Source organism: Bombus vancouverensis, chromosome 11 (genome assembly GCF_051014615.1).
Source record: "Bombus vancouverensis nearcticus chromosome 11, iyBomVanc1_principal, whole genome shotgun sequence".
Lineage (NCBI taxonomy): Eukaryota > Metazoa > Arthropoda > Insecta > Hymenoptera > Apidae > Bombus > Bombus vancouverensis.
Genome location: NC_134921.1, coordinates 9,173,038 through 9,186,741, shown reverse-complemented (window position 1 = coordinate 9,186,741; position 13,704 = coordinate 9,173,038). Strand labels below are relative to the sequence as shown.

Sequence of the window (13,704 nt, the reverse complement as noted above, 5' to 3'; positions counted from 1 at the left end):
AAGTGACTGGTGGGGTTGAACCGCGTGGATTGGCTGCGCGATACGCGATTTGCCGCCGAGGGGGTGCGACAGAGGGTGCGTTCCCAGGTATATATACTCCTGTCCTGCGGTGCGAGCGGCCGATTCGATTTCAACTTCTGAATATTCCATTAGGATACAGGAAATCTTTTCGTCGCAACGGATTGATACTTCAACTAATCGGTGAGTAATAATAATTTACGATAAAACTCTTGAACAACAAGGTACTGATCACGCAAGTCTATCGTTCATGTTGCTTTCGTGTAGTTTACTTTGATTAATAAAATCGTTTTTATCAAACTATGATCATCTATAAACTATACATCCTGCAGTGATATCTTCGTAGTTAGATGCGTAGTTAGATCTAAGTTTTCGACATATTTCGAAAAAATTCGGCGATTAATGTATCCATATCTATTTCGACATTGATAACATCTTATACGTGATTACACATTTACCTTCCTTACGAGTAACAAAAGTTACGATTTAATTCTACAAGTATAGCTCTATCGCTTTGGACTAATATAAAATCATTGTTTTTCGTCAATTCGAAGTAATTCTTGTACTGATAATTCGCATTGTTCTTAGAAATAATTAATAGCATACTTATTATTGACTATTGGAACGTGTTAGAAAGATACAGACAACCAGCACGAATCGTGTTCAGTGTTCTCCTCGTTATTAAAAAAAACTTGAAACGTTTTATAACTAAGACTCGATAGTATTAATGAGATCTTGTAGGATGGACCTGTAATAGCCAGAATCAGCTAAGTTTGAAAGTAATATATCGTGATAGGTTCGATAACTCGTTATTTCTAACGTTAACTCGTTATATTTGACATATATGTGTGTGTGCTACCGTTGTTTGACATAACAATTAGTTTTACATATTCAATAAGAATTATCTTTTTGAATAAGAATTTTTCTTTTCATGAATATGAACTGCACGTATCAACCAGATCGATGCAAATGAACTTATAGTTCAATCATTGTGCGTAGTTACTCTCCTCTTGAACTTTCGAGTTAACATGTTCCATTAATTAAGTCGTTCTTCGCATTCATAAATCTCGCGACATTTAATGCGCCATGAAAAGTTAATGCATTTATAAAAAGACGGGATATGAAACATGCAGCGTATTAAATCTTGTATGAATATTCGTTCTCCTTTACAATCACATTTCTTGCTGGATTATCAAGCTTACGAGAGTATCTTTTATGTAGCTAGTTTACGCCAAACGATGTGTATTCTTTTAGACCACAGACCTCTATAAAACGAGGAAATAGACGACTCGACGCCCCCTTTATAGCGAGCAATCAATCCACAGCACAAATTAAATCATAGATAAAGCTCGCATATTATCATTTTAATGACTCTTAATTGTCACGTAATTAGTGTCGAAGTTTCTTTGTGATTTTCTTAAAATCATATTATCCGTAAAATCAATGCGTGAAAGTCGATTTGAGACGATGGTCAAGTCGGTCAAGACGGTCTAGTTTCGCGGGACTTTGAAAATTTCCGTAAATTACCGTGACCTTGACTTTCGAGACACGCTGCCTCGAATAAATTAATCCGCCGATCAATTGCATTTCAATATTAAATTTTAAATCATCAACTGCTCCCCGCGGAAAGATTTCAATATAGATGAAGTTAAACTCGACTTCATGTTCAATTTCCATTTGCATCTGTTCATTCTGTATCATGTTATCCGGAATTGTTCGAAATTGCTTTTCATAATTCACGCTATGCTTTCACGTACACTTAAATACCAATCGAGGGAATTTTAAGCTACAGTTGTACGGCTTATTAAATCAAACAATCAAATGATATTTCCAATCACGATGTACGGTTAGAACGAATACGATTATTTATGCTTTCTGTAGAACAGAGTTGAAACACATGAGAAACAAGCTAAATATTATACCAATGAATTAATAACGATGAGAAAATGAAACGATTCGTACGATACCTTTGGAAATCAACCGTTCATTTTATTGTATAATACAACGGTATTTGAATTATGATAGTGAAATATTCAGTGAGATGTCAGGCAAATTGAAAATGAAATGCTTATTGAAACAGCTGTGTTCGAAATATTAAGTGTATTATGAAACGGGGAAATTTGAACAAGTGGATAATGTGCAGCACAGAAATTTCTGTTGATTCGTGAATATTGTGTGGCTTGTGTTTTATTACGTAATTAAGTATGCAATAAAATGTCAAGAAAAAGTGTCGTGTCTACCAAGAATAATTTTTTTTTTTTTTTCAGTAATCGGTGACTTCTGACGAGAAGAATGCAATCGTGTTCGAATAGCATCTACTTGTTTCTCGTTATTTTTATTCTTGGAACTGGGATTGTTCATGGCGAACCGGGACCGATGGCCAGACCAACTCGGCCAGAAATATTTAAGAATCAGGAAGAATTAAGAAAATACCTCGATCATGTTAGTGATTTCTATTCCCTTAACGGGAAAGCGAGGTAATAATGTATTCTGACGTTATCCGATATATTTTTTTGAAATGTATTGAATGTTCGGTAATTGGTGGTACCTATAATCGAGCAAGAGGCGATTTCTCGTGAAAAAATAAGTCAAACATGTAGAATAAAGTTTTTCCATGACATGAGACACCGTTCCCGAGAAAAGATGTTGATAACCTGCTCGATACAGTGTGTATCAATTCTATGTTTCGACCTGACAAACTTTTGTTCTCGATGTTTTATTAAATCAAAGGTATATTTTAGAAACAAAAGATAAGGGTGCACGATACGTTACAAGAATTGTATAATAATTTAGATCAAAGAGCATAATTGCATATGAAATATTATAGTCGATATTTTCAACAGTTTTCACGTTAATAAAATTAATTTTTGACAATATACATACAGGCCTACTCTTATTTACAAAATCATTTGAGTGAAATACAATAAAAAACCAATAATACAGATCGACAAGAAGTATGATGATCATAATGATAAGAAGCAAATAATCACATTGCGCATATCTGCATAAAAAGACGAGCAGAGACAAATAGAATCACACCTTTTGCTCGGTTGTATAACGTATTGTTTGACGCAATTAATTCGTATCGCGTTTACAGCAAACGTATAAACAATTTATGAATTTTGATGAATATTGTAAGAATTTGAAACTTTTCCTTCGGGCGTGATAATTGGTAGTTTGAACATAAACGTGTGTATTTGTAGGAGATACGGTAAAGTTATTATAACATTATTATAATGCTTCTAATACGTGAATAGATATGGAAAAAGGGGAAGTGTTCTCTCCTCTGTACCGGAAGTTAATTATGTTTGGGATTCGATGAAAACAATCCTGGAGAATTCTCAACGTTCGCAGCAACCGAAAGCAAACCGACAATTCGAAAAGAGGAAGCAAGAAGAGAGTGGATTCCTCGATGAGGTGGAAAAGTCTGACCCTAAGAAGAGCACTTCACGAATCGATTCTCCGCCTTGTCACGTATTAGACACAGTTGAAAAATACTACGACGATGTGCAATAAAGTAATTTGCGTGTCCTATATCCTGTTTACGACATATACATCCCGTTACATTCGATTGTTTGTCAGTTGCTCTATTTAAATTGCTTATCAATATTATGATAAAAATAATTCTCTTTGTAAACAAGTTCGCCTCAATTTGCAATTGAAGGCAAAAAGTGCCTCCATGAATTTAAAAAAAGGTAAAAAGATGACAACTAGTCGTCTCGTTACGATTTGTGCGAAATAGGAGGTATTAGTACGAAATAAACGACATTTTATTTGATATATTTTTGAATACTTTATTATTAATTAGAATTTCACAATACATATATTTCAATTTCTCCATTACACTGAAGTATAGATATTATGAAAAACAACTATAAGAATTATATACAGAGTTAATAAATGTAAAAGCATTATATTATGCTCCTGCAATTTTACGGGACGGGGTGTTTTTTTCTTATAAATTAAATCTGTAGCAAACAGAAAGATCTTTCTTTTACATTCATCTTACTCACAGCGAACATGTTCTTTCAAGTCGCACGCACCAATTATAGGGTTGTAAAGCGTACCTACTGGACATACTTTTACAGACGATTTTCTTCCATCGTGACATGTGTAATACTTATTGCAGTCAGTTTCATGCTGTATATTTACGACTCCACTTGATGGACAATTACTTACTATTGGCGCATGAGTTGGATTATCATCAGACGGCGAGGTCGGTTTCGGTGGAGTAGTTGGCGAGGTGGTCGGTTTCGGTGGAGTAGTTGGCGAGGTGGTCGGTTCCGGCGGAGTAGTTGGCGAGGTGGTCGGTTCCGATGGAGTAGTTGGCGAGGTGGTCGGTTCCGGCGGAGTAGTTGGCGAGGTGGTCGGTTCCGGCGGAGTAGTTGGCGAGGTGGTCGGTTCCGGCGGAGTAGTTGGCGAGGTGGTCGGTTCCGGCGGAGTAGTTGGCGAGGTGGTCGGTTCCGGCGGAGTAGTTGGCGAGGTGGTCGGTTCCGGCGGAGTAGTTGGCGAGGTGGTCGGTTCCGGCGGAGTAGTTGGCGAGGTGGTCGGTTCCGGCGGAGTAGTTGGCGAGGTGGTCGGTTCCGGCGGAGTAGTTGGCGAGGTGGTCGGTTCCGGCGGAGTAGTTGGCGAGGTGGTCGGTTCCGGCGGAGTAGTTGGCGAGGTGGTCGGTTCCGGCGGAGTAGTTGGCGAGGTGGTCGGTTCCGGCGGAGTAGTTGGCGAGGTGGTCGGTTCCGGCGGAGTAGTTGGCGAGGTGGTCGGTTCCGGCGGAGTAGTTGGCGAGGTGGTCGGTTCCGGTGGAGTAGTTGGCGAGGTGGTCGGTTCCGGTGGAGTAGTTGGCGAGGTGGTCGGTTCCGGTGGAGTAGTTGACGAGGTGGTTGGTTCCGGTGGAGTAATTGGCGGGGAGGTCGATGGAAAAATGTCATAGCATTTTGCTTTTAGTTCTGGTATTTCAAATGGCCAGTCACAGACCTGCTGTTCAGGATTGAATACCAGCCGATTTTGTCCAATGCCGAACCTTGGACAGCATAGTAGGCATGCCATATATCCTAAGCATTTATAATATTTATGACAGTCGTCGAGATAAGGAATATGATGCGTATACGTCTTGTTTCCTTTACCAATGCATTCCTGCATTGGAATACAGTCGTGAGATACTACTTCAGGACAATTTTCGTCCGCCGTCGCTACAGTGACAGCAATGAACAACAGATATAACACTGAAATGTATGAAAAGAAAACATTATTGTAATTTATCAAATTTTATCTTTAACTTACATCTTCAACTGTCATTATTTATTAATCGTACATATTGAGAGGGTTCAAGCATTTTTGTTTGCCAGTTTGTAAAATAAAGTGCCTGCCGTTTTATTTAAACTACATCTTTTTGTCTCTTACTTATTGTACTAATGGGCATCGCTATCTTCTTTATGAATTTTTTCCTACGAGAAATTGTTAAAAATATTCAAGTTACTTACCCTTCATTCTGTATAATAAAACGAAGTCACCATTCCTTATCTACAGAAAACTGACAAATATAATCTATGCGAATCGACTTTTATAATGGACTGAATCTTATCATTAACATATCATTTATCTTATCTCTGCCAATACGTACATCCTTATTTAACTTGGGATCAGTTTACCGAAGTTTTAGTTGATCATCATTATTCTACCATTTCCTTTATATTTAGAGCTTGATCTATCGAACCAATAATTACATAGGTACAACGTATTCAGCAAATTAAAAGTTTCGCTTTAATGTGTTACGGCATAGAATAAAAGTACTGTTTTACATATAGTATAAGAGAAACAACCCAACTGGATCACCTTAAATATCTCACGTATTTTTGATAAATAAGGAAAAATGACAAAGGAAGCATTATTTGTTTGGAAGTAAAAAATATTGTAACGAACAGAAAATTTTTCTCAATTTTTCGAGAATAATAAAATCGTCTTGCTATTCACCATACTTCTTCAAAATGAGGTTATATATCGTTATCATTATGGCGTAATACTCGAAATGAATTAAATAACTTACTAATAACATGATTTTTACTCTCTTTCTACTAAGCTTTTTAATCTTAAGTACGATAGATCAAAATAGAAAACAATGAAATAACTCTAACAGAAAAATAAATTATTTTATTTCATTATTCGTATTTCATTAATTTATTATACCTAAACAGTTGGAAATTTTTCGGACTGAAGGTTACGTGAATAATAATGTATTGGGTTACAAGATTGATATTGATTTTTATTAATGATAGTATGAAAGTTATGTTGAAACATCCAACAATTCAACATTCATTGTGCGTTCATGTACAGAACAATGGAAGTTCTGATTTAAGTTACAGAATATACAAATTCCATCGTTAAAAGCGATTTCGAATCGATATCTTATAATATTGTTTTGAAACCGAGTTAGCCACATCAATCGATAAAATTTAAGTGGTTGTGGACAGCAATGGATCCGTTAATGAAATTACCTAAAGTCGCTTTTTCATGAAAATTTTCTATACCTATACTTATACTTTTGACAATTTCAGTTTTTGATAAAAAAAAAAACAAATATCAGCAAATGTTTTAATAAAATGTAATGCGCGCAACTTACGCCAAACAGATACACTACGCAATATACACGATCTAAGGATATTTATTCTTTATTTCAATAATATGTGCGAAATTTGATAGTACTGTGATATTTTAAAATTAGCTATAAAACCAATTATGATTTACCTCATAACCTTCATAACCCATACCTCTATTGAGGAAACGATGGGTTTCATCGAAAACTAAAATATATTCAAAAATAAAATACAAGTATTTTGAAACAAAAATTATCGTGTTTCAATTGAATTTTAATCTAGTTTTGAATTAGTTTCTTTTAATCGTATCGTATTTCGATATCGTTACCTTTATCAATTTATATTCTATCATAGTGTTACGACCTACATCACGAGTATTGATATGTCTACGTCATGAATATTAATATAACCTATTAAGTGAAAATATATTTATAATTTTAATATCATATTTAACAAATGATTGAGTTAGGGTTGTAAAGCTACCGAGACCATGTCAATGAAAATTGCTAGATCGCGTTTGAAAAGCGCGCAAATTTGGTATCACGATATCATTCATATAATTACGCGCAACTAACAAACAAAAGAATTAGAATTCATGAATATAAAGAATGTATTTTATCGACGATGTACGTCTCCATATTCAACTTTAAACTATTTACTGTGTATCCATAGGTAAAGGAAATTAAATTAATGTCAGACGTATATTTCATACCTTGTATAATCTACATATCTTGTCTGCATATTTTACTCTTATTCGTATAAATTGCATTACATATTTATCGGTGGTCGGTTTTCAAATTATTTTCTTCGTTTTTATCGCTCCATAGGTATAGCCCAATTTGATTATTCGACTCCCCTCACGAGTATGCCGGATAATAGGAATTCTACCGTATCTACATCTGGGGGATATTTCGTCATTGCGAAAATCATTTAACATATAGAATACAATGCAATATCGAACAACTTTTATTTCCATCGAATGTTTTACAATCCAATCTTTTGTATTTTACATGGTATCTTTGATTTACGTTTGCTATGTATGTAACTACCATATTTATGGTAATGTTTTTGCTAATCAATCACACTTTTACAACATAAAATAGTAACAATATACATAGCGATGAATCGAATATAATTAAATTGATATAGTTTCATGCTACGCATACATATAACAATGAATGTTAATTAAATGGTGTCACATATCTTTAATTTTATTATTTACAGAAAATTTGCGATCTGTGGTCAAATTTAATGCAGTCATCCTAGAATATTACATAAATTAGACAATATATAAAAATGGCATTGTGTTTTAACCTTGTAACATCGTAATATTATGGAATTCAGAGATACTCTATGAAGCTATTACGACAAACCATTTATCTTTAGCGATTATTCTATGAAAGCGTTTCTTTTTGATTCCACGATTCATTTCCTAGCTTTTAAAGAAAATTGCTCACAAATGGTATATCCGACCACAAAGTTTTCTTTGCCCGTAGGTCGCAGTTGCAAAGATTTGAAGGTACACAGGTCTGCAGTTGACTGTCATACTGACTACATCCAGGGCAATTGACGATATAAGGAGCTCCCATTGAACATACGCAGTATCTGTTGCAATCTTTGTGTTGCAAACGGACAATCGGACTAGAAGATGTCTGCTCCGGACAGTACCCTATACAGGAATTGATTATATCAGGTGTCGAAAATTCATGATAACAATGGGGCTCTTTATTCACACAGGTTCCGAGTACATAATCAAAAGATGATGCGCCAGGGCATTCTGCGAGATATTTGACTCCTTCTATGCATTCATAATAAAGTTCACATCGACAATTATGGGGTATAAACTTGGAAGTTCTGGTACAGTCACTTATGAGCGGGCAGTGCCCTAATGTTAAATTTACGTTTTCAGGCCAGGCACATTCTCCTGACTGGATGTCGTAATACAGACCGCTGGCACATTGCTCGATATACACGTTCCTACCGCTGCATCTACAATATTTTTGACAATCATCTGCGTAACTACTTGTGTTGTGTTTTGTGGCCTCACAGGTTCCGCATTTCTTAATTGCTTCACATGATGGGCTCACATAACAGTGAGCATATCTACTATCAACGCATCTTTCTTCTTTATAGTCAAAGTATAGCCCGCTTCCACACTGTTCAAGTGTTTTCGAATTCCCTGAACACCTATAATATTTGTCACAGTCACATTTATGAGGAACATAATTGATACCGAAGCTACAGTCGGAAGGATTACACTGCGTCCCCCAGTAACTTATATCTTCTAGCCACTGGCAGTTTTGTGTACCTCGGTCGTAATACATATGGCGGGGACAGGTTTCAACTGTGGTGGTTCCCCGGTAGCATGTACAATACTTGCCGCAGTCCTTGTGGGGCAACCGGCTAGTGCTTGACGAACAAGTGCCTTCGCAATCTTTATTTTCATGGTGGTAACAGTGAGCTATGTCTTGTGCCACACATTCTGACAGTATCCAATCAAACCATTTGCCTGGGCTACACCTGAACCATTGGTATCGTTCGTGGTGACATTCGTAATATTCACTGCATTGACACTCGTGATGTCGTCGCTGTCCTTCAATGCATTCGGGCGGCTTCGTAGTGGGAGTCGCGGGCGTGGGCGTGGTTATGCTCGTAGTTGTGGGCATGCAATGTACATTTTCTTGATAGTCACAAATCTGATTTATATGGTCGAATACTAGATTTCGAGGACAGCGCTTTATCACTTTCTGTCCATTTTCACATTGATAATACAGATTACAGTCTTCTGGATAAGCTGACCGAATAATACAATTATTACAATTACACCAAGTACATTCATTGTCTGTATTATTAGGTGTCGTATCGTCAGGTTCGTTACTGCCACCACCGCCGCAGCCGGGAACGTTCTTAGGTAGATCACACAATTGGAGATTTGGATTGAAGACATGCCCCTCAGAACACCTCCGAAGACATTTCGCACCCCCTTTGCACTCGTAATAAAACCTACACTCCTTATGAGGGAAGCGAGCATGGCTATAGATTGGACAGTCAGTTGAATTATAACAATTTGGATCTAGGTAATTGTCGTCAGTATACATTTGGTTCCAACATATGGCGGTACGCGATAAATCGCAAACTTTTCTAATATAATCATACATCATGCCTTCAGGGCATTGTTGTATAAATCTCTCTCCGTCTTCGCAAGAGTAATATTTGGTGCAAGAGCATTCGTGTGGTAAGAATGTATATCCCTCTGGTGGACAATCTATGATATTTTTTTCCTTCGAACACTCGTGTCTCGGAGACCAAGTACATATGCCCTTGGATTCGTCGAAAGACAATCCATCTTCGCAAGCTTTCTCTACCTTAACACCATCCATGCATTCGTAAAATAAACCGCAATCCGTCTCATGAGAAATTCTCTTAGTGCCGGTTCCAGGACAATAAACTTTAGATACACATTGCCTAAGTTCATTGTCGAATACATGGCCCGATGGGCACCGTCTGACAGCATCTTGTCCATCGATACATTCGTAATACAGCGATTTGCGATAGTGCGGGAGAAGTACAGCCTCCAACAACTTACCTGTTGGACATGAATCGTAAACTTTACACTTGGCGGCATCTTTGTCTACGCATTCTAAAGAGTCAAAATTAAATAGCTGTCCCTCGTCACACATTTTTAAGACTTTCTCCCCGTTCTCGCATTTGTAATATAGGCTACAGTTGGTGGGATGAGGTTGTATGAATTCGTCCTTTGAACAATCCGGAGCTCTTGACGCGCAATTTGCCTCCCATGGGAAAGTACAATTTTGAAGTTCAGGGTCGAAATGTAGCTTCTGTCCCGGGGCAAATTCTGGGCAATTCGAGAGTAGCTTCTGTCCATTGGAACACTCGTAAAACTTGGTACAATCGTGTTTGTGAGCGAGCTGTACGGTTTTGCCTGCAGATTCTGGACATTTTGTGGGAATTTCGTGTATTTCGGCAAAAGCGTTCCCCGTCACTGCCAACACGGCACTGACCAGTAATAATAAATCTGAAATAGAAGAAAATATCGAATCTGCCATTCTGTATGTCAATACTATTCTGCGTGTCATGAAGAAAAAGCTAATTTCTGTTTAAGTGGAAACTAATGTCCCCTACATCTTAAAGAAATCTTGCAAAAACTTGTTTTGATTATCATTATCAGTGACGGTCTAAAACGAGTTCCATCATTGATCATGATTATTGCTAATGAAAATAATTTGGTCATCGTTAATGGTTATAGGTAACTAAAAACCGTATTGATCGTGAGTGTAGCAACCTGATGAATGCATATACGACGCAGTGTTGAATATATGGGCGCTAATTGTAGCAGTTAACAGCGTAACAATTTTCAATAGTGGTTTCCAATAAGCAAAAAATGTTCGTCTACGATGATTATTGGTAATTGAAAATAGCTTCCTTCGTCGGTAATGTTCATCAGTAACCGAATAAATTTATTTCGTTCTCTATATTTTCTCAAAGAATATACGTCTAAAATATGTGATATAAGGACATACCAAAGTAAGATAAAGCCCCGAAAGCAACATACGTGGTTGCGAATTATATCACAAGTAAAATTACTCACCTCTCATTCCAACAGATATATTTCTGACGATTGAAAAATAACACACCTTCCTATAGTCAGTTTTTAGGAAGGAACTGACATTACAAAATTATAAGATTTGACTTTTATAGGTAACTTATCGGACTATCAACATATCTTGCTACTTTGTACCGGACGATACAATCATTTAACAATGTAAGTTTAGATTATTTTCAAACGATAATTCCTGTTATTACTTTACTCGTTATTTTAGATTTATCGCTCTGATTTAAATTGGCTTATCGTTTTGGAATTCACATATCCAATGATGCGATGGGGCGACAATAGTGCTTAATAACGATACAGAAAATATGTTACATACTTAGATATATATTTAGGAGGGCTGTGAATGCAAACTGTTATCAAAGTCTTGAGAATGTCGAGAAATTCGAAGCAAGCGATTCTGTACAACAATTTCAATGAGAGAAGTAGACTACTCGTAGAAGAGTATCATAAAAAGAAGTAAATAATAACAGACAACTATAATACATACATGGTATAAACAGGATCACACTTTACATACGTAACAGAATCGAATCATTCGATTGGACTTTACAACGTACTAATAAAGATATAGAACGCAATTCTTAAAATTCTTGTCCTGTTACACAATGATACAAATAAGATCGTAACAAGATTAGATTGTAATATAACTTCACCGATCAAAATATAGATATGAACAATTATAAATTGGAAATATGTTATTCATTGCGCAGATTTCGTATAGTTATCGTGAAACATGTAATAGGAAAATGCCAATAAACGACCGTTTATATTAATAATAATAATAAATTAAATATCTCCGTGTTTTATTCGTATATCTTTCCAAGGTTTAGTCGCCAAAGCTTTTTATGATTTCTGTTAAGAAAAAGCGATTACGTTTATCTACATATTCCTACGATGATGATTATCTTAAACAACGTTATCAGGGAAGAGAAATTTAGCCTAGATTTCTAAAATATTATGAAATACGCATTGTATAGCGTTTTTATTCAATGGAATATTCGCGTACTTTACTTGCTCTTCCGGCCACGTCCGACTAGAATAAGGTTGATCTACTGATTCAGCAGGTGACACCGTGGAATATATTCAGATATTCGATGCGGATTAAACTGGATTTACCTGTGACGATAATTTTTATCATATCAGAGACGACTTATAGCACATTAAATGCAAAGATATGCCGATTCCTAACCATAATGGCACCCAAATTAGCTTAGAAAATTTTGGTTGTCTATAGAAGGCAAAAGTTTGTTCAAGTTAGTTAAACGATGATTATCTTAGTCAATTTACAAAAAATTGAAATTCTGATTTATCCGTATTTCGAATTTAGATATCCAGTTTACACAAACAAATTTTGGTTAAAATTGTCAAATATTTACAAAATTTAACGAACGAGGATGTATTGAAACAGATGGATTCTTTAAAATCTATTTATATGCTTATATTTGTTGTTGCGAACATAAAATTTATCGATAGGCATCTATCCACATTTTGAGAGTTTTTACCTACGAAATGTGAACGATGGTCGGCAAAGAAAAAGTAGGTGATCCGTATTATTAGCTGCACTATGAATCTACAAATTTTCATCAAAATCGGCATATCACATTTATCGTAGGTAATGTGTCCTGTAGGTATTCAAATAAGGTGCTTTCTTAAGATACTGTATTGTACGAGGTGACGATCTTTGCCTCGGCCCATCTAATATTGTTGCTAGAGAAAATAATCGTTCGACTGGTGCGGTAGATGAAAGAGGCTTGTATTGTTCAGAAAACTGTCTCTTATCGAATAATCATTTAACATGGACAAATCGGAGCTTTTATCTTGCCAATTAAAATTTCGATTTAGTTATTTATTCTTATCTTCGGATAACACTCGTGGAATTATTATTGTTTCATCTTCGCCTCCTTCACACTCGGAATCGTTATTTACTTGAGATTTTTCAATAGCTTTAATTACATCTTCGTAATAATGCTTTGCTGATATGACCACATTAATAAAAATTGAGCGTTAAATGTTCAATGTTTTATTTGCCACTTCTAATAGTCGACGATTTTTAAATCTATGATGTGAAAAAGCAGCAATGACAGCTTCATAGGAATTGGTATCCAAAGACAGAAATCTTTTGAATCTTTCGTTAGGACTTGTTCTAACCTTTCCTAAGATAGTCTCCCAAATTGGATAGCTTCGAAGTTTTGATTTATTAATTTGCTCCCGAACATATAGGAATCATGATATTAGACGTCCATAGTACATATTGTTTTCAGCCTGCACTTTATATATAACAGTTGCAAGAGAACGCAGATATATCAATGATTCATCCAAGTAAGACAAATTGAAATCTTTCTGTGAAGTTACATAACGTTTCTAGTGTTTCATGTAACGATAGAATCTTCTCTACGTTAGCTAACATTTGAGAAAATGAATCATTCTAGTTTTTTTCCTCAATAATCTCACAGTTCTCAGGACAGG

The 13,704-nt window shown here is 36.0% G+C and overlaps 2 protein-coding genes across 2 annotated transcripts; one reads left to right on the top strand and one right to left on the bottom strand.

Annotated features, from left to right (window-relative positions):
* The first annotated feature begins 118 nt into the window (after positions 1-118).
* NPF (neuropeptide F) lies at positions 119-3,799 on the top strand. The gene is made up of 3 exons (XM_033343871.2): positions 119-201; positions 2,286-2,495; positions 3,276-3,799. The coding sequence occupies exons 2-3, from the start codon at positions 2,311-2,313 to the stop codon at positions 3,532-3,534; spliced, it is 444 nt and encodes a 147-aa protein (XP_033199762.1). The 5' UTR covers positions 119-201; positions 2,286-2,310; the 3' UTR covers positions 3,535-3,799.
* LOC117162052 (uncharacterized) lies at positions 3,787-11,335 on the bottom strand. Its single transcript, XM_076622896.1, has 3 exons — positions 11,215-11,335; positions 8,050-10,641; positions 3,787-5,237 (listed from the first exon to the last, which is right to left on the bottom strand). Exons 1-3 carry the CDS (start codon positions 11,219-11,221, stop codon positions 4,024-4,026), a joined length of 3,813 nt encoding a protein of 1,270 aa, XP_076479011.1. The 5' UTR covers positions 11,222-11,335; the 3' UTR covers positions 3,787-4,023.
* Between the last annotated feature and the right edge of the window lie 2,369 nt (positions 11,336-13,704).